Genomic DNA, 27163 nt, shown 5'->3' with positions numbered 1-27163 from the left:
TTGTGTGGAATTTTGCCAAATTTTTTTTATTTTAATTTTTTTAGGTAGGAGGTAGGCCTGGTTATGCCCTCAACCCATAATCCCACTAGCAGGGGTTTCTTTTAATCATGAAAATTAAATAGTTAATAGTTAAATCTAAGCTTGAATTTGCTCAAAATACACAACCAACACTAATGTTTAAATCAAAAAGTACAACCTTGTGACAAGCAGGCATGTGGCAAAAATTCATGAGGTTTTTGGCTAATCTTCAGGCTTTTAACAAATTGAATATTACTAGTATAGATACATTTATAGAAGTAAATCAGATTCATGCTGTATGTATAGACTAACTGTGATATATGTTTCAGAACTTGGTTCGCTGGTGCGACTCATCACCCTGTAAAAACGGGGGAACTTGCTGGCAGAGAGGCACCACTTACAGCTGTGGGTGTGAAACAGGCTGGACGGGCCTTTACTGTGACGTGCCGAGTGTTTCCTGTGAGGTGGCGGCCAAACAGCGAGGTAAGATGGAGGATAGAGTGGTTTTAACTTGTCTCCAGTTTGTGTAAATATTCACTTTGAATGAAACTGTGTGTGTTTCATTCTCTCTTCATAGGAGTCGATGTCTCCCTGCTGTGTCGTAACTCGGGCCAGTGTCTGGACGCAGGAAACGTTCACTACTGCCATTGTCAGGTTGGATACACGGGGAGCTACTGCGAAGAGCAGGTAGACGAATGCACTCCGAACCCGTGCCAGAATGGAGCCACCTGTACGGATTTTCTGGGCGGATACACCTGCAAGGTAACAACTCAGATCAGAACAAATCAGGTGTTTTTAAATGGCTGAACAAAGTTTGATAGAAACTGTAACACAGTTATAATCATCATGACATTTTCCTGTTGAGATCGATTTTTTTATAATGCTCATTATAATTGTAAATGAAGCTGTAAAGAGCGCACTGCTTGGCATTTCAAAGTTCTTGTTAATTCGCCAAACTCGCTCACATCAGTTTTTTATCTAGAATAAACAGCCTCCTACTGAAGAGGCCAGTTTATAAATAGAAACAGTTTGTTAATCTCCCCTGAAGTAAAGGATCTGCTGGCCTTGGCAGGATGCAGGCCAGAAAACAGCCAGGTAAACAAAAAAACATCTCTGTTTCATGTCAGTCATTGATTAAACTTCGCCCTCTCTTCTTCCTTGTCTTTCTTGCTCGGCTTCCCCTTCTCCTTCCTCTCTCCCTTGTTCCCTTTTCCCTCAGTGCATACCAGGCTATGTGGGGACCAACTGCTCTGTGGAGATCAATGAATGTTTCTCCCAGCCGTGCCAGAATGGGGGCACCTGCATTGACCTGATCAATACCTACAAATGCTCCTGTCCCAGAGGAACCCAAGGTCAGCAGACACCCCACCACACATACACACACACACTCCTCCACACTGCTGTGCTTCTTCATCCTCTCCTCTTCATCTCCATGCTTCATTAATTAGGGCTTAACAGCATCCAGGGTATGAAAACTCCTCTCCAACTCTCCTCCACTCTTTTCCTCTACTTGTCAAATACACAATTGATTTTTCTCTCAGACATGAAGCGGGTGTGTGGTGTAGGTCAGCCAAAAGTAGCAGCAAAGCTGGCTGTAGCCCAGAACATGTACATGTACAAGATCAAGAAACTTAAAAATAAATCTGAGTAATGTTTTACAATCTCATTTTGGTTGATAATCTCATCTTTGTAACTGATTTGACTGATGTCACTCTCCCATTGCCATCCACAGGTGTGCATTGCGAGATCAATATTGACGACTGCAACCCATTAACCGACCCCGTCACCAAAGAGCCGAAGTGTTTCAACAAAGGAAAATGCGTTGACGGCGTCGGAGGCTACCACTGCATCTGCCCTGCAGGGTACGTGGGGGAGCGCTGTGAGGGAGACGTCAACGAATGCCTGTCCAACCCCTGTGACCCGCGGGGCACGCACAGCTGCATCCAGCTCACCAACAACTACCGCTGCGAGTGTCGCACGGGATACACAGGTAAACAGCACATGCTTCACCTCTTCACATGACTCATGTTCATGTTTGTCTTGGGAGTGAAATCTAAGGTTGTTTTTCTGTTTCAGGTCAGCGCTGTGAAACTGTCTTTGACGGCTGTAAGGGGCGACCTTGCCGTAATGGTGGGACCTGTGCTGTAGCCAGTAATACGCCACATGGCTTCATCTGCAAGTGTCCTCCTGTGAGTACACACAACACAAGAGCATTCATTCTACAGTGAACCTAATGACCCCCATTTCACACTACTACTACTAATATACAACGAATTCTGTTTTCAATGTGTTTTATTGTTAATACATCACATAGCTATAAAGTCCTCCGCATTTATGGTAACGGCACAATTATGTTGTATGTTTTTGCAACCTTTATAAACACAGATCCAGATAATAATCACATGACAGCTCTCTATGTGTTCACAGCATCTCACTTCAAAAAACAGTTTCACTGTACGTACATGGATAAATTCAATTAGAATTCACACGTTTGTCTTATCTTATATTCTTACAGGGCTTTACTGGCTCCACATGTGAATATGACTCCCAGACCTGCGGCAACCTTCACTGTCGGAATGGAGGTACCTGCATCTCAGGCCACAAGAGTCCCAAGTGTCTATGCACCCCGTCCTTCACTGGACCCGAATGCCAGTATCCCACAGACAGCCCCTGCAATTCAAACCCCTGTTACAACAGCGGCACATGTGAATACACTTCTGAGGCGCCGTACTACCAGTGCATCTGCCCCGCCAACTTCAATGGCCTCCGCTGCCAAATCCTGGACTACAATTTTTCAGGAGGGTTAGGGGTCAACATCTCACCGCCAATAGTGGTGGACACCGCCTGTGGGATCCCGCAGTGCGAGGAGCGTAAGCACAATAAGTACTGCGATGTGCTTTGCAACAACCATGCATGTGGCTGGGACAACGGCGACTGCTCACTCAACTTCGATGATCCGTGGAAGAACTGCTCGGCCTCTCTGCAGTGCTGGCGGTACTTCAACGATGGAAAGTGTGACCCACTGTGTGACAATGCTGGATGTCTCTATGATGGATTTGACTGCCAGAACCTGGAGGGACAGTGCAAGTAAGTGGCTTTAATATCTAAAAAAAAGCATTCAGCAATGTTTACCTGTTGGTCTACTTTCTTTGCATCCAGCTTGGAAGAAGGTCTAATTAATGCTTTTCTACTCCAGCCCTTTGTATGACCAGTACTGCAAGGACCACTATGCTGATGGCCACTGTGACCAGGGGTGCAATAACCCTGAATGCGAGTGGGATGGCTTGGATTGCGCCAACAACATGCCAGAGAAGCTGGCCGTGGGCCAACTGGTCCTGGTTGTCCACATCACGCCCGAGCACCTCCTCAACAACTCCTTTGGATTCCTGCGTGAGCTGAGCCGTGTCCTCCGAACCAACCTGATATTCAGAAAGGACACTGCAGGTAATATGATGGTCTACCCATATTATGGGAACGAACACGAGCTGAAGAAGTACAACGTCAAGCGTTCAGTGGACTCGTGGTCAGAGGTTCCTGGCAAGGTGCTAAATATGGTGAAGAGGAGCCTGTTGGACGTGTCAAGAGGGAGCAGGAGGCTGAAGAGGGAGCTGGATCATCTGCAGATCAAAGGGTAACTATGGAGAGTTTTTCAATGATGCTTTGCATTTATTTTCCTGATTGCTTTGTTATAGCTAATGAGAACCATATACTGACTTTTGTATGTGCTTTCTGTCCTCTAGTTCCATTGTGCACTTGGAAATGGACAACCGTCAGTGCTACCAGCAGTCCAGTGAGTGTTTCCAGAGCACCAATGATGCTGCAGCTTTCCTTGGGGCTCTAGAGTCCAGCGGCAAACTGGATGTTCCATTCACCATCGAAGCTGTTTACAGTGAGTATGCTTCTTTAGAATCTGCTTTACTCATCTTTGAAGAATCCCAAGAAAATCACTAAACAGTGCTAAACAAACAATATTTTATAAAACAACGACCATCATGCACCCTGAACAACATGAAGCTGCACCAGAACGTATTTTGGTTTGAGCAAATTTTAGATATATTTAAGAGATATTTTCCCATGAGCCCCCTTGCGTGGGTGAAAAGGGACATTTGCTAAATGTATGCCATAGCACGAATATTGAAAATATCACGCAAAAGGATAAAATAAAAAAAGAGGTCAAAGGTCAATTTTATTTTGACATTATATGTTATGCAAAAAACACTTTTATTAAATACTAGAAAGCATTCAGAAATTTTTAGATGAATATTTGCCTCTACAAATATAATATAAAATAAATCAAATAGTTAAGTGTCGCTAGCACCAACACAGCACTACAATATAACTACAACACTGTAGCTTAATGCAGACACACAAGTGGAAAAAATCCTAAATAGGCTGAGTCCTTTAAAGCCTTGCTGTAGTGTCCACACACGCACTCAAACAAGGCACGTGCTCTTTCACACTCAGACTGAAAGCATCCGCCTTGGCCTCCGGTCGGGTTCTAACCCTAGCACTCTTTGATTGTGTATTTGTTATGCAGCGGTGAACAAATGCGGTTGTGAATCTCATGGCCTAAACAATCAATCCTTCCTTCAGCATATAAATCCAATGGCTCCAGGCTTCAAAATGGTTAATTGCTGCAAATCAACTCATCCAGCCCCCGACTCGCATAATATACCAGTATCTTTCTCAGACATGTACACATATACGTCCATGGATACGCACACACATACACACTCTTCATCCCACAGTGTGAGGGGCTGCTGCAACCTTCACCTCGCTGAATGTAATACCAGGACTTAATGTATCTCTGAGGGTTTAGGTTGGGGGAGTTTATCATTTCAAAATCGTTAGTGAAAAAAAAAGAGAAGGGGAAAAATTGATCGGGAGTGTGCTAGAAGTTGGGAGTCTTTGTTATCTCGAAAATCCTAATAAATCCTTCGTCTTTACAGCTTAAAGCGCGTGCAGTAATTTGAAGTTCATTAATCCCCCTCCTTTTTTTCTCTTAAAGAAGAAATGGTAAAGTTGTCTCTTGGTACCCTGGGTTGAAAAGGGAGAGAGGAGGTGCTGGTGTTCTTTTTCCCCTTTTTCTTTTTTTTTCTTTTTTATCACGCCCCATCCCTTTTTTCTCTTTTTTTGATGAAAAGTGGTTAGCAATTCTGATTATTACTGAATAGATAGTAGAAGCTAGCTTTGCAAACGGTAAGGAACGTCAGTCAGTTACTGGCTCTGGCTCTGGTTGCTGGTCACGGTGTGCTTTGGAGTGGGAACTGCGCGGCAAGAAAGACGAACCGGACTAGCTCTGTTCGAACACTTCGGCTGATTGTCCGGTCTTGTTCCTCAGCCCATCATTGACCATGTTGTCCCTTTTCCTACCAGGTGGTGTGGAGCCCCAGCCGCCACCACCCTACCCAATCTACTTAGTCCTGGCCGGCTTAGGGATACTGGCCTTCCTTGGAGTGGGGATGGTGGCCGCCCGAAAACGGCGCCACGAGCATGGGCGCCTTTGGCTTCCCGAGGGCTTCAAGACCACAGAGACCAGCAAGAAGAAGAGACGTGAACCAGTCGGAGAGGATTCGGTGGGATTAAAGTACGTTTCCGTTTATTCGACACTGGTGCTCGCTGTCATTGGGAACCTGTTTCTCTGCGGGTCGTGTGAATGGCTAGTTCTGACAGATACAATAGGTGTAACTGGTGATCAGTCAAATTTGGAAAGGGGGGTTTCGCCTGGATCATTAATGATAATGATATAGCAGGTTTAGGTGCGCATTAATTGACATGTTGGGGCAGAGGGGTGGGGTATAAATGTAATCAATGCTTTTGTTTTTCGGCACCGCTTCACAAGTCATCAGTGAGAGGCTTTGAATGAGATGGAAGCAATAGAGTTCAAGGATTTTTACTGGGTTTTCTGCTTCGTGACAGGCCACTAAAAAACACTTCAGACATTTCACTCATGGATGACACCCAGAACGAGTGGGGAGAGGACGAACCCTCGGATGCAAAACGCTTTAGGGTAAGAAAACAGATATTATTAAATTATTATTAATTTTCTGTTTAAAATGGTCAATATATGTGAATTACTTTATTTTGTATTTTCATTATCATTATTCATGGCATCATTTTGGATTTGGATTTAAAATGGTCAATTTCAAATAGCTGTGCTCTCTTTTGCTTTAGCAGTTTGATGAGCAGGCTATATTGGAGGTGGATGACCAAACAGACCACCGTCAGTGGACGCAGCAGCACCTGGATGCCGCTGACCTCCGCATCCCATCCATTGCTCCCACACCCCCTCAGGGGGAGATTGAGAATGACTGCATGGATGTCAATGTCCGAGGACCAGGTGGGTCAAAAAAACGCATGTTAAGGATATTAAAGTGACCTGTTTGCTTTATTTTTAATCTGTTCTGTTTGAAAATGTGTTAGTGAAATGTGTGGTGAAAGAAGTCTATCAGCGAATCTTTAATTGTCTATTTGGAGCTATTTTTCGGGGGGAAAAATTGTGACATAAAGACAGAAAGCATATATCTTTCAGTCAAATTTGTATTTTTTTTCACTTTTAATTCATGTTTTATTTATAAAATATATATCTCAAATATAAAAAAGAATGAATAAAAAGGCAAAGTTTGTAAAAATGGCTCAATAAACTATTGATTTTTAATGGGCCAAAACACATCTTATAGTGACACATTTTTTTAAAAAGGTGTGCGTTCAAATATCTTTTTTTTCTTAGATAAGATTTTTACATTTCCAGCATGTACATGTGCGTGTGTGTAATTGTGCATGTAGGAGTTGCTAAAGCCTCATGTCCTCGGGGCAAAGGATCTTCTTCAAAGCAGCTGGCTGGAAGCCAGGCGCCTGGGGGAAAACACTGATTCCTGATCAGATTAATCATTTGACCAGTAATGGGCCTCTGTTTTTCTTCCTTTTCAACATTACAAAAAAACCAATGAAGGCATCAAATGCAAAAAACCCAATTTTGTAGTAAGTGCCAAATTCCCTCAAGAAAAGCTATAATAAATCAAAGTAACAGATTTACCAACTTGAGAGCACACTTTTTCCCCCCCGTCATGGATCGATGCACTTGAATCGACCAAATCTGCGAGATCCAGGGCTTGCTATCCTTTTGAAGAGGAGAAAACCTATCCAAGTCGACTGACTGAGCTGCCTCTCACAGTTAGATATTAATGCTTCGTTTTTGCAGCAGTCTAGCTTTAGTGAGTCCTGGCCTCTATCCCCCTAGCTTCACTTTCCCTCTGAAGCTTCTTCTGTGCCGGGGCCTTGATCAGAATCCATTATCGAAAACAGAGCCCTGTGATGATTCAACGTAGGCAAAAGTGTCAAATCCACATTCGATTTGTTTGTTGCTTTGTTCTGATCTGCCTGGTGCTTTGAAGTGCTGCCTCCTGTCTGCAGTCTGTACTTTCCTGTGCTGACCATTTAAATTGTCTCACCATGCAGATGGATTCACGCCCTTGATGATCGCTTCCTGCAGCGGGGGAGGATTAGAAACAGGCAACAGTGAGGAGGAGGAGGATGCCTCGGCCAACGTGATCAACGATTTCATCTACCAAGGTGCCAACCTCCACAACCAGACTGACCGCACAGGTGAAACTGCTCTTCACCTGGCTGCTCGCTACGCCCGTTCTGATGCTGCCAAACGCCTGCTGGAGGCCAGCGCTGATGCTAACATCCAGGACAACATGGGCAGGACGCCTCTGCATGCTGCTGTGGCAGCTGACGCCCAGGGTGTTTTCCAGGTAGGTTCTTTAATGCTTATAATGTTAGTGTGGAGGATTAGCTACTTCACCAGAGTCACGTGTGTATCATTAGTCATCCTCTCAAGATTTGTTGCTTTCATTTTTATGGGTTGTTTAATAAAAATTGTATGAATAAATTTTTAGTGATTGCCATTTTTTAGTCGTGTTTAGAATCAATCCTTTGTACATTAGACTGATTTAAAAGTAAACAACGAACTTCACGGTTTCATTGACGATGCTGCATTTCTCTGTAGATTCTGATAAGGAACAGAGCTACAGACTTGGACGCCCGTATGCACGATGGCACTACACCCCTGATCTTGGCTGCCAGGCTGGCTGTGGAAGGCATGGTGGAAGAACTGATAAACTGTCATGCTGATGTCAACGCAATTGACGATTTTGGTAAAGTGCCTGTTTCAAATTAAGCCGAGATGTCGTCAGGCTTTTTGTCAAAAGGAGCAGCTTAGATCTAATGTAACCCTGGTTTTGTCTCAACAGGTAAATCTGCTCTACATTGGGCTGCAGCAGTAAATAATGTGGAGGCAGCTATTGTGCTACTTAAGAATGGTGCCAACAAGGACATGCAAAATAACAAGGTGTGGAACCGATCTTTCGCTGTAAAATGACTTTCCCAGTGCATCTATAAAACACGTTTAACACCGCTGTCTCCTTTCTGTTTGACTCAGGAGGAAACCCCTCTGTTCTTGGCTGCCAGGGAAGGAAGCTACGAAACTGCCAAGGTCTTACTGGATCACTTTGCTAACAGAGAAATCACTGACCACATGGACCGGCTGCCCAGAGACATTGCACAGGAGAGAATGCATCACGACATTGTGCGGCTGATGGATGAGTACAACCTGGTACAAAGTCCTTCCATTCATGGAGGGTCACTAAGCACCACCTTGTCACCCCCTCTTTGCTCACCCAATGGCTTCCTGGGCAGCATGAAGCAGCCCCAGCCTCAAGGCCAGGGTAAAAAGGCACGGAAGCCCAGCACCAAGGGTATCGGGTGCAAGGAGGGCAAAGACATGAAGGTGAAGAAGAAAAACTCCCAGGATGGGAAGTCTGGGAACCTCCTGGACAGCTCGGCTGTTTTGTCACCGGTTGACTCATTGGAGTCTCCACATGGTTATGTCTCTGATGTGGCTTCCCCACCCATGATGACTTCACCTTTCCAGCAGTCTCCATCTGTATCCCTAAACCACCTGCAGGGTATGTCTGACCCACACATGGCTGTGAACCACATGGTGATGCCAAACAAGAAGGAGCTGGCTAGAATGCAGTTTGACCCACTGCCTCCCCGTCTTACCCATCTGCCCGTGTCGGGCTCCAGCGGTCAGGGTGCCATGAACGGCCAATGTGACTGGCTGTCTAGGATGCATGGCAACATGAGTCAACCAGGTCAGTTCAACCCCATGAGAGGTGCTCCTGGAGGTCAGGGAGGTCTACACCAGGGAGGGCAGCATGGGATGATGACCACCTCGCTCCACAACGGCCTGTCTCAGATGATGACGTACCAGGGTATACCGGGCAGCAGGCTGGGTCCACAGTCACACATCCTGCAGCAGGCTCAGCAGATGCAGCAGATGCAGAACCTCCAGCAGCTTCAGCAGCAGCAGCAGCAGCAGAGCATCCAGCTGCAACATCAGAACTCAAACACAACCAACAGCCAGAACTTCATTGGTGGGGAGCTCAGTTCCCCGGAGCTCCAGCAGGGCACAGGCAACTCCAGCATACCCATCCACACCATCCTGCCACAAGAGACCCAGATTATGCCCTCTTCCATCAACCAATCAATGCCCAGCACCCAATTCCTCACCCCACCCTCCCAGCACAGCTATTCAGGCCCCATGGACAACACCCCAAACCAGCAGGTCCAGGTGCCTGACCACCCCTTTCTGACACCCTCCCCTGGCTCCCCTGACCAGTGGTCCAGTTCATCTCCTCACTCCAACATGTCTGACTGGTCAGAAGGCATTTCAAGCCCACCAACAAGCATGCAGTCTCAGATCGGACACATACCTGAACAGTTCAAATAAGGAAGCTTGCATCTTTACACCCAGATGAGCTGCTGTATATTTTTTTAATAAAAAAGGCACTCTGTGGAAAAAAAGAGGAAAAGGGCAAAGCTGTAAACAAGATATAATAGAACTTTTATAAACTTTGATACTAACAGCAACATCTGTGCTTCACTCATTCTTTTTTATTTATTAATGTCTTATTTATATGCATTGCCGGCTTACTAAAATCTGTGGGGTCTGTAGTGTTAGGTCAAACACAGGACTGAGAAACATGTAGTTCTCTTCTACAGCTGCAGCGTACACACTGGGTATTTATTTCCTTCTAGTTTTTCCTTTTTTTGAAAATAGGATTTCTGTTTTTTGTGTTGATATATATATTTTTTGTACAATCGTGTTTATAATGAAAATTGTGATTAAGGGGCATTCCATATAGCACATTTTAAGTTTCAGTGTTACTTCAGTTTGTTGTGGAAAAACACATTGTGAACTTTAACAGAACAGATTTCATTTGCAGACCCCACCCTTTTTTTTAAAAAAACATCATGAGATTCTGAACTACCGTACACTTTCTAGAGTTGTGTACTTTGCTCCATTGTCAGTGGAGCAGCATTATGTTTGATTGCATTTATGCTCGGTGGAAATGTGACATGTTGTACAGTATATGGCCATCATGGAGATTGGCAGTTGAGGCAGGCTGTGTTAGACCTGTGTTGTTGGAGAACTGGCCTGTTGGCCACAGTGTATGTTGTTTTTCCAGAGGGAAAAAAGGAAACTTGATTTTCCCCTCTTTCTCTCTCTATTAGTTTAAGCCTATGGCTGCGTTGTTCCTTTTTGTAAATATCTCATGCGTTTCCCTTTGTAAGCAAGATTTTGTTTAAGAAATCTTACGTCTTAAGCATGCAATTTTGATAGGTCTCGCTCCAGTCAGCAGCCTCTGAAATGTAAAACAGAACAGAATATATATTTTGTATCGTTGTTGTCCCTTATGCATAAATAAATTTGAACTATATACAAATAAATACAATATATTGTTAGGCAACATTTTCTCATAAAAAAAAGGAAAATACATAAATATCAAGGTTTTATACATTCATATTTATTATTTTACTGTTCTGTAACACAAAAATCCACTGGGGCGACCATTTGTGTATATTTGGAAATGTTTTTGTTACACGTTGGTAAAAAGAAAATCTGTTGGTAAAGTTCTCTTTAATGTTTTGTGATAAACACCATGGTATAGTTTGTTACCATTAAATGAAAACATATTAGGTTGTAGTGAAGTTGCAATATCTACAATGTTTCCTTTCTCTTATAAAGGTATAATTTGCAAATATATTTTCCCTTTTTTGTTTTTATTCTGTACAAATGTTTTTGTTATAATAAAGGGCACCTGTGTGTCTGGAACCTGATGAGAACTGTCTTTTGTTTTTTTGCTTGAAAGGCATCATGTAGAAAATGTCTCTGATGGGGCTAAAGCAGAACGTGTCCACAGTTCCTATACATCATTATACTTAGTTTGTCTCCATCTAGTGGCAAATATAAATGTTATTTTATTTCACAAGCTCCAACTTCAACTTCAGTAGTTATAATACCTACTTTTGTATTTATGCAACTTGTACATATTCTTGAAATTAAAAGGGTTTTTAACCTAATTTCTGATTTGTAACAGATTTGTCACGTTGACTAAAATCTCTCATCATATCAGCTGATATGATGAAATATGATGAAATACATGTAAACACAAAATTAATTAGAAAAATAGATTAATTATAATATTGCTTGATGAAGAAGTTAGCTTTCAGCCTGCGGGGCCACTCGTGTCAGGCATATTTTAACAAAAGAATATACAATAATGTAAATATTGTGTTGTTTTTTTAATACTGGTTATTAATTTAATGGTTTTAATCCAGGAAAAGCCCTCGAACCTTAAAAGAACTACACCTCCCATGATGCACCAGATGTGGCACGGTTGAAGTTCAAAGTTCAAACTTTACAGTAAAAATAGTGTATGCGCTGGTCACTGCTTGTGTGCTAACAGGGGGGGAAATAAACAACTTGGCGAGGACAGGGCGCGCTGATCCGTTGCCATCGCACCGAAAACCGGCCGAGGGATCCGAAGATGGCCCTCAGCTAATCGGAGCCCGGTGTCGTTCTGTTGTCGGCTGATTTACAAACGACGGCTAGCTGGGTGCTAACGTTAGCACGCTAGCTTGCCAAGAGCACATAGCAACTGCTGCTAGCTAACGTCACTGGACTGTACCCTGTACACTCAAGACTGCAGCTATGTTCGTGCAGGAGGAGAAAATATTCGCCGGGAAAGTGTTGAAAATACACATTTGCACCATGGACGGCACGGAGTGGCTGGAGGAGGTCACGGAAGACACCACAGTGGAAAAACTAAAGGAGAGGTGCTTGAAACATGTAGGTGTTTTGAGCTTGTTTGTGTCTTCCTTGTTGCTTTTTTTGTCCTGTCACTTCTTTGCCCGGGGTGTTTGCAGTCTGCCATGTCCTCTGAGTAAACTGTCAGTGTCGGTGTCACTGGCTTTGTATTTATAGTAACTGGGTAGACTTTGCTATTTATAATTTAGCAGATTGGCTGCCCCTAGCTCCAGCTAGCAGAGCTAACGGTGCGACTGCCCCTTTTGCTGTCCACGGCATCCAGTCAGAGGGGCATGCTGCTTTTCAGCCTGTGTCTATTATTACACAGCACACTTAACGTCTCCTTCTATGGCCAATAGTATCATCCCAGGAAGTTTAGTTTTTCATTACAGCACAAACTTCTTTAAATTCACTGACATTAAAGTAACGAGTGACTGGTTAAGCTTTGAAACATTAAGTTTTGTTTGAGTAAAGTAAACTAAAGGGAGTTTTCCCCTGATATTAGATAGATAGATAAATGATTAATTAATAAGGCTGTTCCAATTAATTTGATCGACATAAGATTAATATTGTTGATGAATGAATCATGTAATTATGGTTTTGATAATAAAATTAGATCCACTTGAAAGTGTTTTATTTTATGAATCCATCTTAATTGTATGTTAAACTGATTAACAGTCATTTTTTTAAATGTGTTTTACATTGTTTTATTTGTTTTTACTTGAAGACTTCATGCTGTCCTTTCTGTTGCAGCTCCTCTGAGCTTTGTTTGCCTTTGTTTTCTAGTCTGTACATGGAAATCTAGAAGACCCCAAAACGCTTACTCACCATAAACTTATACATGCTGCTACAGAGAGAGTCCTCACAGACACCAAAACTGTTGCTGATGAGAATCTTAAAGATAAAGGTAGGCAGCAGCCAGGCTTTAGAATCTGACAAAAAGAACAGTTTGACAATAATTGATCAAATGCTTATATATAAATATATATATACTGCAGATGTTTTGCTGCTCATAAAGAAAAGACCTCCACCAACCCCTCCAAAGATGACTGATGTTAGTTCGGAAGAGAAGGTAACTTACTGTAAAGCATTTTGTTGTCATGTTTCATTGTTTACCTTTTATTAATATACATATTTATATATTCTGTTGCAGAAGAAACAAGAAAACAAAGCTCCAGACAAAGATGCTATCCTGAAAGCTACTGCCAGCCTGTCCACGCGCCACACTGACCGCACTGTTACACAACACAACATCAGAGATGTATGGACCTCAGAGGATTTGCTTTGCTTAAGTGCAGTTAAATGTATAGTAAATACACCTTATATGTGGAGTTTAAGCAGTGTTTTATTTGGTATTTCAGTTTCAAACGGAGCTGAGAAAAATCCTGGTTTCTCTGATTGAAGTTGCCCAGAAGCTTCTTGCCTTGAACCCTGATGCTGTTGAACTCTTCAAAAAGGCCAATGGTAAAGTACACAATCCTTTAAAGCCATGTACACGTCTTAGGCCAAGGAATGGGGGCACATTCACATCTAAGGTTTCAGGTTGACCCGTAGCTGTAAATTCAGGGCTCTCAGACAGGAGGAAAACATCCTAACAAAACACAGAAATCCTCCTCCTGCTTATGTAAAGCTCAAGCCTAGGACTTGATCTGCCATTTGTCATATTAATAGCAGTAATACATGTTATTAAAAAACACGTCTCCCTGTATTGGATCTCATTGGAAGTTTCTAAACATACTGAGAAATGCACTGTTGCTTTTAAACTGTCCTGACAAGTATTGATATAGTCATTTTTTTTTACAAATATTGTCCAGCCTTCATTTCATGTTTTTGATCTCTTTGTGTCTCATAGCTATGTTGGACGAAGATGAAGAGGATCGGGTTGATGAAGCGGCCCTTCAGCAGCTCACAGAGATGGGTTTTCCCGAGAGCAGAGCAATCAAAGCTCTCAGACTGAACCAGTAAGGCTGTGTTTTTAAGTGTGCATCCATGTAAGGCTTCCATTAAAAAAGTAGCAAATGAGTAGTTTCTAGTGTGTGTACTAGTGTGTCTACTGTGTAAATGTTCAGCAGCTTCATTTGCTCACACGCTGGACATGTGTTTTTTTCTCTCTTCACACAGCATGTCAGTTACCCAGGCTATGGAGTGGCTGATTGAGCATGTAGATGACCCCTCTGTGGACACAATGCTACCAGGTCAGGAGTCTTCTGGAGCCACGGGAGCCACTGCAGCTGCCATGCCAGGAGCCTCTGCTTCAGCCTCCGGTCCTAACCGTCTGCGCAGCCTCTCCAGCCAGTCGAGTACAGATGAGAGCAGCAGACAGGATGAACTAACAGAGATCTTCAAGAGGATACGTAGGAAAAGAGAATTTAGACCAGATTCAAGGGTAGGTGATTTCATTTATACTATACTATATAGATTCAGAGCTTTCTAGATTTATTTAGCATACAGCTGCCAACCCTGCAGTCCATTATGATATTACTCTGTTTGTTAAATAACTGAATGTATCTCAGGGAATAAATCACTCACAAAGCACTTCTACTGCAGTTTATTGCACACACACATGAGTTGTGGTCTCCCTATGACACTATAGACTGTCATATATAATGAGACTGATTTTTTTTCTGTAGGCTGTTATTGCCTTGATGGAGATGGGCTTTGATGAAAAGGAGGTGATTGATGCTCTGAGAGTCAATAACAACCAACAGGATGCTGCGGTAGGTGTACTCATCCACAGTAGGTTGATTACAAGGATTGCCCCTGAGACAAGCAAACACACATACACACTCTCTCTCTCACTTGTGCTATGGTTGCCCAGCTGTATAGAGGCAGTCTGGATGTCAGTCATTCATTACTCACAAAATGTACTCTGATAATATGTGAGGCAAAAAATCTGTGACACTGAGCGCCTGGCCTGCTTCTTCATCCAGTTTAAAACATTTTCTTTCTCGCTGTGCTCTCCAGTGTGAATGGCTGCTGGGTGATAGGAAACCTTCTCCAGAAGATCTGGACAAAGGCATCGACACCAACAGCCCACTGTTCCAAGCCATCCTTGAGAATCCAGTGGTTCAGTTGGGTCTAACCAACCCCAAGACTCTGCTAGGTAAAGTAATCTAATCACATCTATGCATAAATCAAAGATAGTAGGAGGAACAGCAATGACTGAACTACCAAAGACTTATTAGACCACAAAACATGGGGTCCAAATGACTTCTTGCTGCTTGCTGATGAGTCCATCTGCAGTGGACAGTTCACATTTTTAAAAAGACTGTTCAGATGAATAGAGTGAAGAAAAGTGGGATATATACACCTTCAAGTTGTGCAATATGTGTTGTAGTGTAGTTAAAAAGTAAAGTTCAGTTTTGAGTGAAAACCAGAGCAGAGATCTGTAGCACTCGGTAAAGAAACATACATTGCAGAACTTGCAGTTCCTCAGTTGACCTTAGGGTGGCTCTAAAAGTGACTCAGTCTCGATAGACCTTCATGTTAAAGGTGAAATCAACATGCTTGCAGCCTTGTATAAAAAAAACTTTTGATTGCTAATGATTACTTTCCCAGGGGTAAAGAGGTTAAATAGTTCTAGAATTAAGATTTAAAGTAACATTTGTCCATCTTTACCTACAGTCAGAGGTTTTAACAGGAGGGCGCCTTTAATAGATCCAGATTCAGGGTGGGCTGCAGTTTATCTGCAGGGTGGGCCAGTTTGGGGAGAGAGAGGAGAGAAGGTTAAACGTTTGTCTCAATACGGTTCTTTGTGTTTGTTTGCAGCGTTTGAAGACATGCTCGAGAATCCTCTGAACAGCACCCAGTGGATGAACGACCCAGAGACTGGCCCCGTCATGCTCCAAATATCCAGAATCTTCCAGACCCTCAATCGCACATAGAGCCTCCTGGTGAACCCCTCCACTCCTTGTGTGACTCTGTGTGTGTGTGTGTGTGTGTGTGTGCGTGCGTGCGTGTGTGTTTGAATATATTGGGTAATTGTGGATGTGACTGTGGCAGAGATACAAGTATTGTTTTTTTTGCCTTGTAAAGACAGAGCCAGGGGAGTGTGAACTAAGATGTTACAAATATATATAACTATTTATAACAGTACAGTAAAAACAATTATACAAAACAAATTAAACAGACATTACTATTACAGTAATAACATACAGCTGAGGTTTAGTATGTTGTTTTTACACTAATGATAACAATTTATAGTCATGACAGACATGATTAATTTTATATATAATTTCTCCATGCGCAAAAATGACATCAGACATCAATTCAATGTTTACACTTTAAAGGAAACTGTTTTGTATGTTTTGCAATATTTAAATATTGATTACAGATTTGTCTGTCTCTTTAAATTGTTACACTTCATCCGTGGCGAATGTGTTTTTGTCGTGCTTCTCCCCTCGTCTCTACATCCGTCAGAATAGCCGCTCACACACGGGCTCTCAGACACATTACTTCTCTCTGTCCATGCCTGTGAGGTCACTGTATATCAACCTCACAGCTTATTTATTAGACTGTTTGTTTGCCTTTTTTTAGGGGGAAAGCGGTACACTATGTGTCTCAGTCATGTTTCTACACGAAGATGTTGTATTAGGCCTGTTTGTTTATAGTCAATGTGCTCTTGAATGTCATTATCTTTTTTTTTTTTTTTAGCTCTTTTAGCACTTGTTCACCTCTGAATATATCGCTCACTGCAGCACAGAGGAAGTTTCAAAAGTTTTGTCTAAAAAAGGCTGTAGTGGGGTATAAAGTGAAGCTGAGCCTAATCAGAAAAAAAAGATGGTTGGTTTGCCTTTTTAACCTTTAATTTTAATGTAGGCTCATCTCATGCTGCACAGGTGCAGATGTTTTTAGACACACACATAGAATTAATAATAGAAATGCGACCAGTGTAGATGTTTTGTTTTTTTAAAAAACAATGAACATGTATGCTGTCAAACCAAACCAAAATCTCACTGTATAACCTGCCTTCTCATTTAGATGTTTCCAGTAAAGAACACCCTGTGTTTTTTGTGCAATAACGAGGAATTCTGTTGACCTGTAAAGACAACATTTGACTTGAGTGTTAAAGAAGTGTGTTTTCTAATATTAGCCTTTGCATTGAGTACTAAAAAAAAAAACTCAATCCACAACAGGGGGAGCGTTGCCTCTCCTGGCTGTACCACGAGCTGAAGACAACATGGAGGGTGGTGGTGTGTTTTTGCCAATCTTTTGAGTGTTTTTATCCAATATGTAAAATGTGGTATTGATGTGATTTTTCTGCTCAGGGAGGCTGAGATTGTTTTCTAAACCTGTCGTTAAAGCAACACCTCTGCTCAACCCTCTTCTAGTTTGGCAGCAGAAAAAATGGCTTTAACTAATCTGTCTAGAGCATTGCTTATGAATAAGAGCATCACAACACATGGTTTCATAAATGCAATATTTGAAAATATTTAAATGTTTTTAGAGAGACGTGTCTGTTTGAACTATGTCTTATTACATTATTTATATTAAAGCCAAACAAATAATGTGTTCTTATTTATAGCAGTTTTTAGCAAACCTTGAAGCTAATCTACAAATGTGAAGAAAAAAAAATGCTCCAAATGAAATATATATGCTGATGGACTGGAAGGTCAGAATGGGATTGAAAGTGTTGCACCACATGTGAATGAAGGAGGAGTCCCCCTCTGTTCACCACAGTGACCGGCTCACCACCTCCATGCTTTGCCTTGGCATGTATAGAAAACCTACATATTATTTGATATTGATATTATATGATTGTATATTTAAAGGGAAAACAAGGAATCTAAAAAAATCAATCTGTTTCAAAATGGTCAACAGGAACTGAATCGAAGACAAATATTGCTTAGGTGATGCTGAAGAGAGTTGATGGAGTTACAGAAAACTGTTTTCACTCTGGTTTCATGCAGGACTCTCCCAGATCAACAACCTATGCAATATACTCACAGTCCGTTCATTCAAACAGCCGTGTGGCTACTTGCATCTAAATCACTATTGCATTAAAGTTATTTTTTGTGGCTGTACTCATTGGACTCTGTGTTTTCTTAAATCTGTAAGTTACCTTTAAAAGTTAATATAACAATTTCGTCTCTCTTCATTTGCTATCTACTACTGGTGTTAAACGTTTATTGTTGACCTCGGAAACAGGTGTTCTTAAAACAAAAAAGTAAAGATGAATACATTTAAATGTCTACAGTTCAATCATACTTAATAAATCCAATCTCTTATTTAAAACAAATGGAAAAGTTGATTTTATGTTTTGTATTTTATAGTTTCTTATTTTTTTATTTATGTTTTTTGTTTTGTTTTTGTGGCGTAATATTGGCATTTCCATAGTGCAATACATCTGTTGACGTCAGGCACTATGCATTTATTAATGAGGACATCAGTCCAGATATTGTCGACTTTCCCGCTCATATATACAGGTTCGGTTTTGTCTGTGGCATGCTCATTCACTGGTGACAACTAAATACAAGTAACGTCCTATATCTAGTCTGAGGTTTTTCTAGACTAGAGAGTCTTCAAGGCTTTCATTTTAGTGAGTCCATACTTCCGGCCATCCTCCTTTTAGGCTCTTCTCACGTTGCTGCTTCAATTTTTTGAGGCCAGCTTTCAGTCGTTTTTCCTTGTTTAGGCTCTCTTGTGGGTCTCTATGTCTGCACAGCTCGGTGAGTAAACCATGCTATCAAGTTGTGGTTTATTTGTATATTTGCTAGTTTTTCTATGCCGTTTATATAAAGTAGTTGAAAATGTTTTTTTTTTGCCGTGAAATGATCTTTTGCTACAAGCTAACTGTTAGCACATTAGCATTAGCTAATGTAGATTTGAGTTATAGATGCTAACCTGAGCTCCGGCTTCCTCCCACATCTAAAGACGTGCTTGTTGGGTGAATTTGTCACTCTAAATTGCCTGTAGGTGTGCGTGTGAGTGTGAATGGTTGTCTCTCTCTATGTTGTCTCTCTATGGACTGGTGACATAGACATAGTTCAGGGTGTACCCCGCCTCTCACCCATAGATAGCTGGGATAGGCTCCAGCCGCTGTGACCCTGCACTGCAGCACGAAGCGGGTTAATAGAGGATGGATGGCTATATCTCCATATTCTGACAAAGTGCTGGAGTTACAATTAAGTCTTCAGCAGTTCCTGTTTGTCGTAAAGCAGTGATGTTCAGTGATGGTTTATTTGTGAGATATTCATGTGGAAGTTGCATTGTTAAATGTAAAGCCTATAATAATATGTTTTAGTCTCTTTATTTTCATGTCAAGAATAACTTGTGGAAAACATAAACCTCAGCTTATTAATGCACATCTAATGATATTTATTGTTTGTCCATGCATACATATTTTCTAGGTGAAATTGTGTGCATGGTCACACCGCTGCAAGAATCTGCAAGAATAAACAAACTGGTCCAGGGTTGTAAAAAACAAAAAAGTCCTGATCTTCACATGGGGCGACTCCTAGCTTTAGACACTGTAGCGCAGCACCATATACAGATAGCATGCACCACCCAATCAGTAGCTCCAGCAGTTGTTTGACTCTTGTCTGCTGACAAACAAGAGGGTGACTCAGTGGGTCTTTGCCCTGTCGAACAGCTGTTTGAGTTGGTCCTTGGAAGTGGCCTCTTTCTGCTGCATAAGATCGGTATGGCCCTTAGTGACACCCCAGCCATCAGGGGAAGACATGGAGGGACACAGAGGGCGACCAGAGGCTGGCCTCAGGCTCTCCCAGTAGTCACGACGGGCTCTGAAAAGGAGACCATTCATTCTAATTAGTGCCAAGAACGCAGTTTATGTGTATATTCATATTGCTTGATGACGTGTTATTAGTTGCTTCTGACCTGGCTCTGACCCAGGGCTTGGTGTGCATCTCCAGACCTGCACCCCACATTCCGTGTTTCTCTGATCCTGGGGGCACAATTCCTCTCTCAATGGCCAGCTCCTCTGCCACAGCCCTGATATGATAGGGCTCAAAGCCACAGCAGCCACCAATGAAGCGAATGCCAGCATTGAAGGCCTCTCTGGCATACTTGTGCATGTCCCAGCGGGTCAGGATCCTGGGCTCCAGACCTTACAAAACATGTATACACACTTAATTGTGTGACTCTGTTGCAGTGTTATTCAGTTCACCATCAGAGGGCAGACGTGTGCATTAAAACATTGCAGTTAAATAGCACAATGTAAATACAACAGAGTATATTATTACCGAAGGGGAACTCTGGCAGATCGATGAATCCCTGACAGCTGCAGTCAGGAGTGTGGTAAGCCAGGGGCTGCACCATGTAGTGAGCCTTCAGCCCGGCCTTTTCTACTCCCTCCTTCATCATCTTAACAGTCTTCACACAGGTTAGGGGGTCAAAGTGGCAGTTGACTCCCACAATCTGGGCACCTACAGAAGAGCGGATAACATGTTTGCAAGGTTTTCAGATCTGGTTTTTCCTCATTCTTACCGTCGGTTCTTAATAATATCGAGAGCAGATGTGTTATATGTTTTCATTCAGTTACATATATGGCCATATCTCTTTTTTCATTGAAGGACAAGACTTACAGTAACAACTTGGTTTTAAAGATCATTGTGCTCACCAGCCTTCACCAGCCTGACAGCGCACTCAGCAGGAGAGACACCGTGCATGTCTCCCTCTGGTCCAATGCACATAGATGTAGCCACAGGCTTTCCTGTCTCCTTCAGCACCTCCACAGCCCACACAGCCTCTTCAACATGCTCAAAGTACTACAATGACAGGCAATAGCACACTCAACAAGTGAGACATGTTTAAACTCTAATGCAGCACTGCTTTCTATTTTTTACCTCAGCAATCAGGAAGTCCACATTTTTCTTGATGAAGACATCCAGTTGTTTCTTAAAGATCGCCTTCACCTCAGTCTCACTCTTACAGCTCAGGTAGGATGGAGTCTGGGACACTCCTCCGGCAACCAGAGCATCACCCTCGTTGGCGACTTCACGGGCCAAGTCACAGGCGGCCTCATTGATTTGAGCTCCCTACAGAACAAAGCCAAATAATGGTGAGAATCAAATGTACAACCTAACAACTTTTTAACCCCTTACAAGATATTCTTGTCACTGGTGTAATGTCACATTTAACTTACAGTGAAGGTCAGCTTGTTGCCTCTGTTCTCCAGTTTGTCGTCACTGGCATAGAAGGTGAAGGTCTGCATGACGTTGCTTCCAGCCCTGAGGAACTCCCTGTGGAGCTGTCTCACTGAAAATCATCAGGAAATGGCTTTGTAAGGCATGTTGGTGTAACACAGATGTGCATGAGTGCAACTGGGTTTATTTAATTGTCATGTCAGAAGGGGCAGGAAACCTAGGCTCGGGACACACTAGGCACTTTAAACTCTTAATATTATAGTTGCTTTTCTCACCTGCTTCAGGGTGCTCTGCAGCAGCCTCAGGGGTCCAGGGACCAGCCTTCACATAGCCTCTCTTCTCCAGGGCAAATACAAAGCCTCCATCGCCGATCACAACCTCCCCAGCATTGAGACGCTCCAAGATTCCCTGTAATGATGGATCAAAGTAACCTCAGAATTATTTAGCCTGAGTGTGGGTAAGTTGCTGAATGATTTTTCTTTTTGTCCATAAAATTTTGGAGACATTCTATAAAAATTCAAATCTATTTCGCCACATCCCAGGGGGTTCCCAAGTGCAGAGTCACACTGACCACGAGTCAGTAAGTGAGCAGCGTGTCTGAGAACAGCTGCACTTCCTAAATCTTATGATTTAAATAAGCATGACTGTCAAGTACTATTCGTACTTTTTTGACCATTAACGTTTCCTCAACATGAATAAATTTATTCTATATAAAAATACATGAGACAAAAATATTTTAAGTTAATCTATTTCAACCAGCCTTATTGGTCTGTCCTTGGTTGGAAGCTTTAGTGATCAGAGAAATGTGACCTGACTTGCCAGTTGTGCAGAGGATGCATTAAGGAGATCCTCTTATGCCCAGAATACACACAACACTAAAACACAACCATAAAAATGTGGTATGTCCCCCTCAACTGTCCACCCCAAAACATGTAGCTTAATACTATTAAATTACTGCAGGACACAGTCACATTTATAACTATTAAAATACCAGTTGCTTGAATATTCTGCAACATGTTTCTGATAGCAAGTCCTACACATACCTTCTTTGCTGGTGCCATAATCCTGCAGCTCTGTAGACCCCTACCTGCTTAGATTTTGAGTGACTGAAGCGACATTAGAGTGGGGCAGAGGGCCACAATAAATCTCCTAGAAGCAGGGGAGGGGTCTAAGAATGAGCTCCTCTGATTGGCAACAGGAAAGTTACACAACTGCAATGTTTACTCCTTCTCCTCCCCTCTCTCACTGAATGAGAGTATTGTCAATGTTTGCTACTAGTTTAGTCCGGATTCACTACAGTCTTTCATGTTTTTGTGAGTCTCCATGTACGCTTGGGGGTTTATGTTTTATTGACTGGACATATTCATGATACCAGGCTCTGCAATCAGTGCGTATGAGTAATACGTGGCACAGCTGGTTACACTGAGAACACAAAGTTGTAACAAACTCAGGTTTATTGTTCTGGAGCATTGCCGTTACAAGTGCTGTTTATAACCAAACTGAAATGGGGAAGGCTTTCTAAATACACTTCTATTGACTGCCTGAAGCAAGGGGTGAAATGTGTTTTGCTCATGCAGAGGACTTGGCCTTTTTCTGCATATCTAGCACATGCTTCATTTCCTGGGAGCTGGTGGCCTCTTTGTGCTGCAGCAGGTCAGCGTGGCCCTTGGTCACGCCCCAGCCCTCAGGTGTGGACATGGAAGGGCACAGAGGACGACCACAAGCTGGCAAGAGTTGCTCCCAGTATTCACGGCGGGACCTGGAGGAGATAAACATACATGTTACACAATGAAAGAAAGTTATTGTTATATTGGCGTTTTTACAGTTTTTTTACCTAGCTCTGACCCAGGGCTTGGTGTGCATCTCTAGACCAGCACCCCACATCCCATGCTTCTCTGTCCCAGGGGGCATGATTCCCCTTTCAGCAGCCAGCTCTTCTGCCACAGCCCTGATATGATAGGGTTCAAACCCACAGCAACCACCAATGAATCTGATGCCAGCCTTGTAGGCCTCTCTGGCGTACTTGTGCATATCCCAGCGGGTCAGGATCCTGGGTTCCAGACCTGAGGGAAGAAAAAGAAAACAAACATGAGCAACTACAAACTCAATGTTTTTTTTCTACTTCAAAGTAAATATTTTACCAAAAGGAAACTCCGGCAAATCAATGAACCCCTGGCGGTTACAGTCAGGAGTGTGGTAAGCCAGGGGCTGCACCATGTAGTGAGCCCTCAGACCAGCTTTTTCCACTCCCTCCTTCATCATCTTGACAGTCTTCACACAGGTCATGGGGTCAAAGTGGCAGTTGACTCCCACGATTTGGGCACCTGAAGAACATGTGGACAAAATTATTGTCTTGTCTGAAGTCTAAATCTTTCACTTTAAATTAAATGCTTACCGGCTTTTACCAGTCTGACGGCACACTCCCCTGGTGAGACGCCATGCATGTCTCCCTCTGGCCCAATGCACAGAGAGACTGCAACAGGCTTTCCGCTGGTCTTCAGCACCTGCACGGCCCATTCTGCTTCCTCGACATGCTCATAGTACTGTGTCGACAGACACACAATACAGTCATTGCCGAGGCCTGATGTGCTCCACTAATCATATTTCAGATTGAGGACATGACTTGTGGAGTTATAACTATACCTCAGCAATTAGAAAATCCACATTCTTTTTCATAAACACTTCCAGCTGCTTCTTGAAGATGGCCTTCACGTCTGACTCACTCTTGCAGCTCAGATAGGAAGGAGTCTGAGACACACCACCAGCCACCAATGCATCTCCTTCATTGGCTACTTGCCTTGCCAGGTCGCACGCTGCCTCATTGATTTGTGTTCCCTGAAAGAATTGTCTGTTGTTGTTTGGAATTTGCAGGATCAGCAAAATCTGTCACTTGTTGGCTGTAAAGTGCTACAGATGAGTACTCACAGTCATTTTCAGTGCCTGACCCCTGTTCACCAGTTTGTCATCACTGGCATAGAATGTAAAGGTCTGCATGACGTTGGCTCCTGCCCTGAGGAACTCCCTGTGCAGCTGTCGCACTAATGAAAACAGACACTGTAATGTTACAGGCAAAGTTTAGGCTTCTTCTGCCTGCACTGCATTATGGGTCTTACCAGCTTCAGGATGTGTCACAGATGCCTCAGGAGTCCATGGCCCAGCCTTCACATACCCTCTCTTCTCCAGGGCAAACACAAAACCTCCATCACCAATCACCACCTCCCCAGTATTGAGGCGTTCAAGGATACCCTGTGGGAGTAGAGGGATCCATTAGACACACTTAAAATGTTCTCATGAAAATGCTGAAGCTTACATTGTTGCATAAAAGCAACACACAATAATGATTGGGGTCAAATTGTAATGTGATTGTGAAATGTGCGTAAATCTATGAAGATCTTATGATTGTGTTATGTGATATAAGTTGCAGTGTAGGTACAAAGGTGAAAAGATAAAAGACCTTTTGTTTAGCTTAAGGTTCTTCAGCAGTGACTGCTTTAGTCTGGCTGTTTCAAAAACCGCTGCACTGGCAACATTTTTCAGTCTATTGACCAATGGGACAACTGGCATGCAGTGATGTTACATGCATTGAGTACTGTGTGCGTAGAGTTTTTACCTTCTTAATTGGTGCCATGTCTTCTTCCCTGTTTCAGTTGCAGTACAAAGCACTTGGTAAGAGCAAGCCCCTCTTTTGGCCTGAAGAGTACAGAGAGCTGCATGTCGTTACTTTTATACAGCAGCATAACCATGGGAGGATTTGATGTTGGTGCCCAGTTCATATCTAATTGCCACATGTCTGTTTGGACATTGTGCAACTTGGTATGGCACACAGATCAATGAAGATGTCATGGGTTGGAATAAATGCAGGGAAAGGGGATATCCTTGACAGATCTCTATGTTATAATTATGTTACCAGGACAGCCAACACTGATTCATGTTTAGCATTAATTCACTCTGAACCCATATGTTTATCATAAACTACTCTTTGGAAAATTGTAGGTCACACTGAAATGGGTCAGCAGGATCCTGCTTTGACAAACTGACACCATCCTCACAGATGATAGGTGTGATGTTATCTGTCTGGGAGTGAGCCTTCCTAGATCTTTGTTGACATCTGTCACATTAGGACTTTGGACACATTTTTCTTAAGCATGGATTAAAAAAATAATGAACAATAACTATTTAACTTTTGAACCAGAGCCTGGCATGTAGTCTTCAATTCTTAAATAATTTTAAACCACTGCTACATCTAGATCACTGCCCTTATCCAGGTTAACCAGTAACACCTCATTTTCTTACCACAGTCTTCAATGCAAGTGCTGCCCTTATTTTTCCACCCACAGCAGACACATTAAAGTGTAGACACACACACACAGAGTGGAATATTGACCTTCAGCAGAGAGGTGCTGTGTAGTTCTGTCAGCTCTGGGTCTATCCAGTTTCAGGAGGAATGTTACAGATAGTCTCTCCTGAAGTGTTTATCAACAGAGTCAAAGTTCAGACACCACCTCCAATCTGTAGTTTGATTCTTCTTTGATAGGTAAAACTCTTTTAAGTACTATGATTTATACTGAACTTTGTACGGACAGAGAACAGTACTGTATGTGGGCACTTAGGTTCATCACATATTGTGCATCTATATACATATATATATATGTACCCAGTACCCAGTTATTCCTTAGACAGAAAATAGACAAAATAATGTCCCTGCCTGCATTACTACACCTAATAGGCTCCGACTATTTGGTGTAGTTGCAAAGGTGGTGCCAGAAGGAACCCTGTGAACTCCTCTCCATTTTTGTTTGTGTGTGTTTGTTAGTGCAGGATTAGTTCAGATGTGTCTGGTGTCACTGAAACTGCTGATTCAGGAAGCACATTCTACGGTGGAACAAACACCAAATTCCAAGTGCACAATGAACCTCTACTCACATTACTTCATATTGACCGACCCAATGACTTGTGCTACACATCATGAAGGGACCACTGAAGACTCAAAAGGTTGAGGTGTTTTTCTTCAAGCAATTACTGTTTTTTCTTTCCACCTCTTCTTCATTAATTTTGGAGCTTGTTTTCTCCTCTGCGATGCTCTTTCCTAAGAAGTGTCTCCTCGGTCTTTACATGTGGCGTCCTATGATGTTACCCTTTAGATTCACTTCTATGGTATCTATTTACACAGTGTCCATCTACCCTATCCCATTTCTTCTGAGTTATTCCAGCTATTCCAGACACTAACCAACTGTTGCATGGAGTGGCATTTTCCTCATGGACATAGCCACAGCTAGTTCTCACAGGCTGAGGCTGGAATTGATGCTGTCTGTGCAATTTCAGTGATTAAAGGCTGAAGCAGGGGGTGAAAGGAGAAGGACACATGTACTGATGGGTGGGAGTTGGGGGTGGAACTCTTTACAGTGTGCTGGAGCTTGAACGGTGAAAGGCTAGCTGGGAAAACGGCCAGGTTTGATGCATTGGGGTGGAGGAAGGGAGTGCATAAAAGTGCAACAAAAATTGTGAGGTAACTGACCTGGAGTGACACTGATAAAGTTGTGGTTAACTATTGACTCCTAACGATACTGATAAAGGATTTGACACATACTCTGTTGACCATAAGGCAACAGTAATGTAACAGAAAATTTGATGTATTGCCCCAAATTGTTCTTAATGAAATTGTTGAATTCTTTGAACTTTAAACGTGAATTCTTTGAACTTTAAATGTGTGAGTCTACAGTGCCAACTTGGGATGTCTGTTTTTGTCTGTGTAATCTGCACACATGTTCTGTTTTCTGTGTTACAGAGGAACTCCCTATGCCATGTTTACCTCCTCCACCCCTTCCTCTGGTCCAATCACAACTCAAGCTGAAGAAGACATTCTGCTGAAACTGTCCATTCTTTG

The 27163-nt window shown here is 42.6% G+C and overlaps 4 protein-coding genes across 7 annotated transcripts in view; 2 read left to right on the top strand and 2 right to left on the bottom strand.

The window, feature by feature from the left end:
- notch1b (notch receptor 1b) overlaps positions 1-11200 on the top strand; it is a 33733-nt gene extending 22533 nt beyond the window's left edge. The window contains exons 20-34 of one of the 2 annotated variants that reach the window (XM_028413493.1): positions 348-501; positions 596-780; positions 1238-1370; positions 1751-2008; positions 2095-2207; positions 2534-3105; positions 3215-3649; positions 3759-3907; positions 5395-5605; positions 5938-6028; positions 6196-6358; positions 7477-7775; positions 8030-8177; positions 8274-8371; positions 8462-11200. In XM_028413493.1, coding sequence (XP_028269294.1) covers positions 348-501; positions 596-780; positions 1238-1370; positions 1751-2008; positions 2095-2207; positions 2534-3105; positions 3215-3649; positions 3759-3907; positions 5395-5605; positions 5938-6028; positions 6196-6358; positions 7477-7775; positions 8030-8177; positions 8274-8371; positions 8462-9814 — 4362 coding nt within the window. In that variant the 3' untranslated portion in view covers positions 9815-11200. Of the gene's footprint in view, positions 1-347; positions 502-595; positions 781-1237; positions 1371-1750; positions 2009-2094; positions 2208-2533; positions 3106-3214; positions 3650-3758; positions 3908-5394; positions 5606-5937; positions 6029-6192; positions 6359-7476; positions 7776-8029; positions 8178-8273; positions 8372-8461 lie in introns of both variants that reach the window. The other variant, XM_028413492.1, reaches the window with a different exon arrangement.
- Positions 11201-11779: 579 nt separating this feature from the next.
- On the top strand, positions 11780-18198 carry ubac1 (UBA domain containing 1). Its single transcript, XM_028415182.1, has 10 exons — positions 11780-12217; positions 12962-13082; positions 13174-13247; positions 13329-13436; positions 13537-13639; positions 14028-14136; positions 14297-14561; positions 14806-14892; positions 15140-15278; positions 15944-18198. Exons 1-10 carry the CDS (start codon positions 12080-12082, stop codon positions 16057-16059), a joined length of 1260 nt encoding a protein of 419 aa, XP_028270983.1. The 5' UTR covers positions 11780-12079; the 3' UTR covers positions 16060-18198.
- A 1273-nt stretch (positions 18199-19471) lies between these two features.
- LOC114441614 (betaine--homocysteine S-methyltransferase 1-like) lies at positions 19472-22428 on the bottom strand. Its single transcript, XM_028414616.1, has 8 exons — positions 22323-22428; positions 21555-21687; positions 21279-21391; positions 20980-21171; positions 20754-20901; positions 20377-20559; positions 20012-20240; positions 19472-19917 (listed from the first exon to the last, which is right to left on the bottom strand). Exons 1-8 carry the CDS (start codon positions 22338-22340, stop codon positions 19740-19742), a joined length of 1194 nt encoding a protein of 397 aa, XP_028270417.1. The 5' UTR covers positions 22341-22428; the 3' UTR covers positions 19472-19739.
- Positions 22429-22768: 340 nt separating this feature from the next.
- On the bottom strand, positions 22769-26562 carry LOC114441613 (betaine--homocysteine S-methyltransferase 1-like). 3 transcript variants are annotated; one of them, XM_028414615.1, is made up of 9 exons: positions 26203-26562; positions 24890-24969; positions 24393-24525; positions 24205-24317; positions 23923-24114; positions 23675-23822; positions 23421-23603; positions 23114-23342; positions 22769-23038 (listed from the first exon to the last, which is right to left on the bottom strand). In XM_028414615.1, exons 2-9 carry the CDS (start codon positions 24905-24907, stop codon positions 22849-22851), a joined length of 1206 nt encoding a protein of 401 aa, XP_028270416.1. In that variant the 5' UTR covers positions 24908-24969; positions 26203-26562; the 3' UTR covers positions 22769-22848. The 3 variants fall into 3 exon arrangements, with proteins under 3 accessions (XP_028270416.1, XP_028270414.1, XP_028270415.1); XM_028414613.1 differs by lacking the exon at positions 26203-26562 and adding an exon at positions 25664-25753; XM_028414614.1 differs by lacking the exon at positions 26203-26562 and adding an exon at positions 25573-25694.
- Positions 26563-27163: the final 601 nt, after the last annotated feature.

This window comes from Parambassis ranga, chromosome 9 (assembly GCF_900634625.1).
Source record: "Parambassis ranga chromosome 9, fParRan2.1, whole genome shotgun sequence".
In the NCBI taxonomy this organism is placed as follows: domain Eukaryota; kingdom Metazoa; phylum Chordata; class Actinopteri; family Ambassidae; genus Parambassis; species Parambassis ranga.
The sequence above is the reverse complement of the archived record's forward strand: the minus strand, read 5'-3'. Positions and strand labels throughout refer to the sequence as shown.

Bases quoted from the DNA above. Each gene is read 5' to 3' on its own strand.
- ubac1 (XM_028415182.1), top strand. From the start codon at position 12,080: ATGTTCGTGCAGGAGGAGAAAATATTCGCCGGGAAAGTGTTGAAAATA. The intron at 13,083-13,173 runs GTAGGCAGCAGC...TATATACTGCAG, and splicing joins TGAGAATCTTAAAGATAAAG to ATGTTTTGCTGCTCATAAAG. The intron at 13,640-14,027 runs GTAAAGTACACA...TGTGTCTCATAG, and splicing joins ACTCTTCAAAAAGGCCAATG to CTATGTTGGACGAAGATGAA.
- LOC114441614 (XM_028414616.1), bottom strand. The intron at 21,392-21,554 runs GTGAGAAAAGCA...GATGATTTTCAG, and splicing joins TGCAGAGCACCCTGAAGCAG to TGAGACAGCTCCACAGGGAG. The intron at 20,902-20,979 runs GTAAAAAATAGA...CTGTCATTGTAG, and splicing joins TGGACTTCCTGATTGCTGAG to TACTTTGAGCATGTTGAAGA.
- LOC114441613 (XM_028414615.1), bottom strand. The intron at 24,115-24,204 runs GTGAGTACTCAT...CAATTCTTTCAG, and splicing joins GTCAGGCACTGAAAATGACT to GGAACACAAATCAATGAGGC. The intron at 23,604-23,674 runs GTAAGCATTTAA...CATGTTCTTCAG, and splicing joins CGTCAGACTGGTAAAAGCCG to GTGCCCAAATCGTGGGAGTC.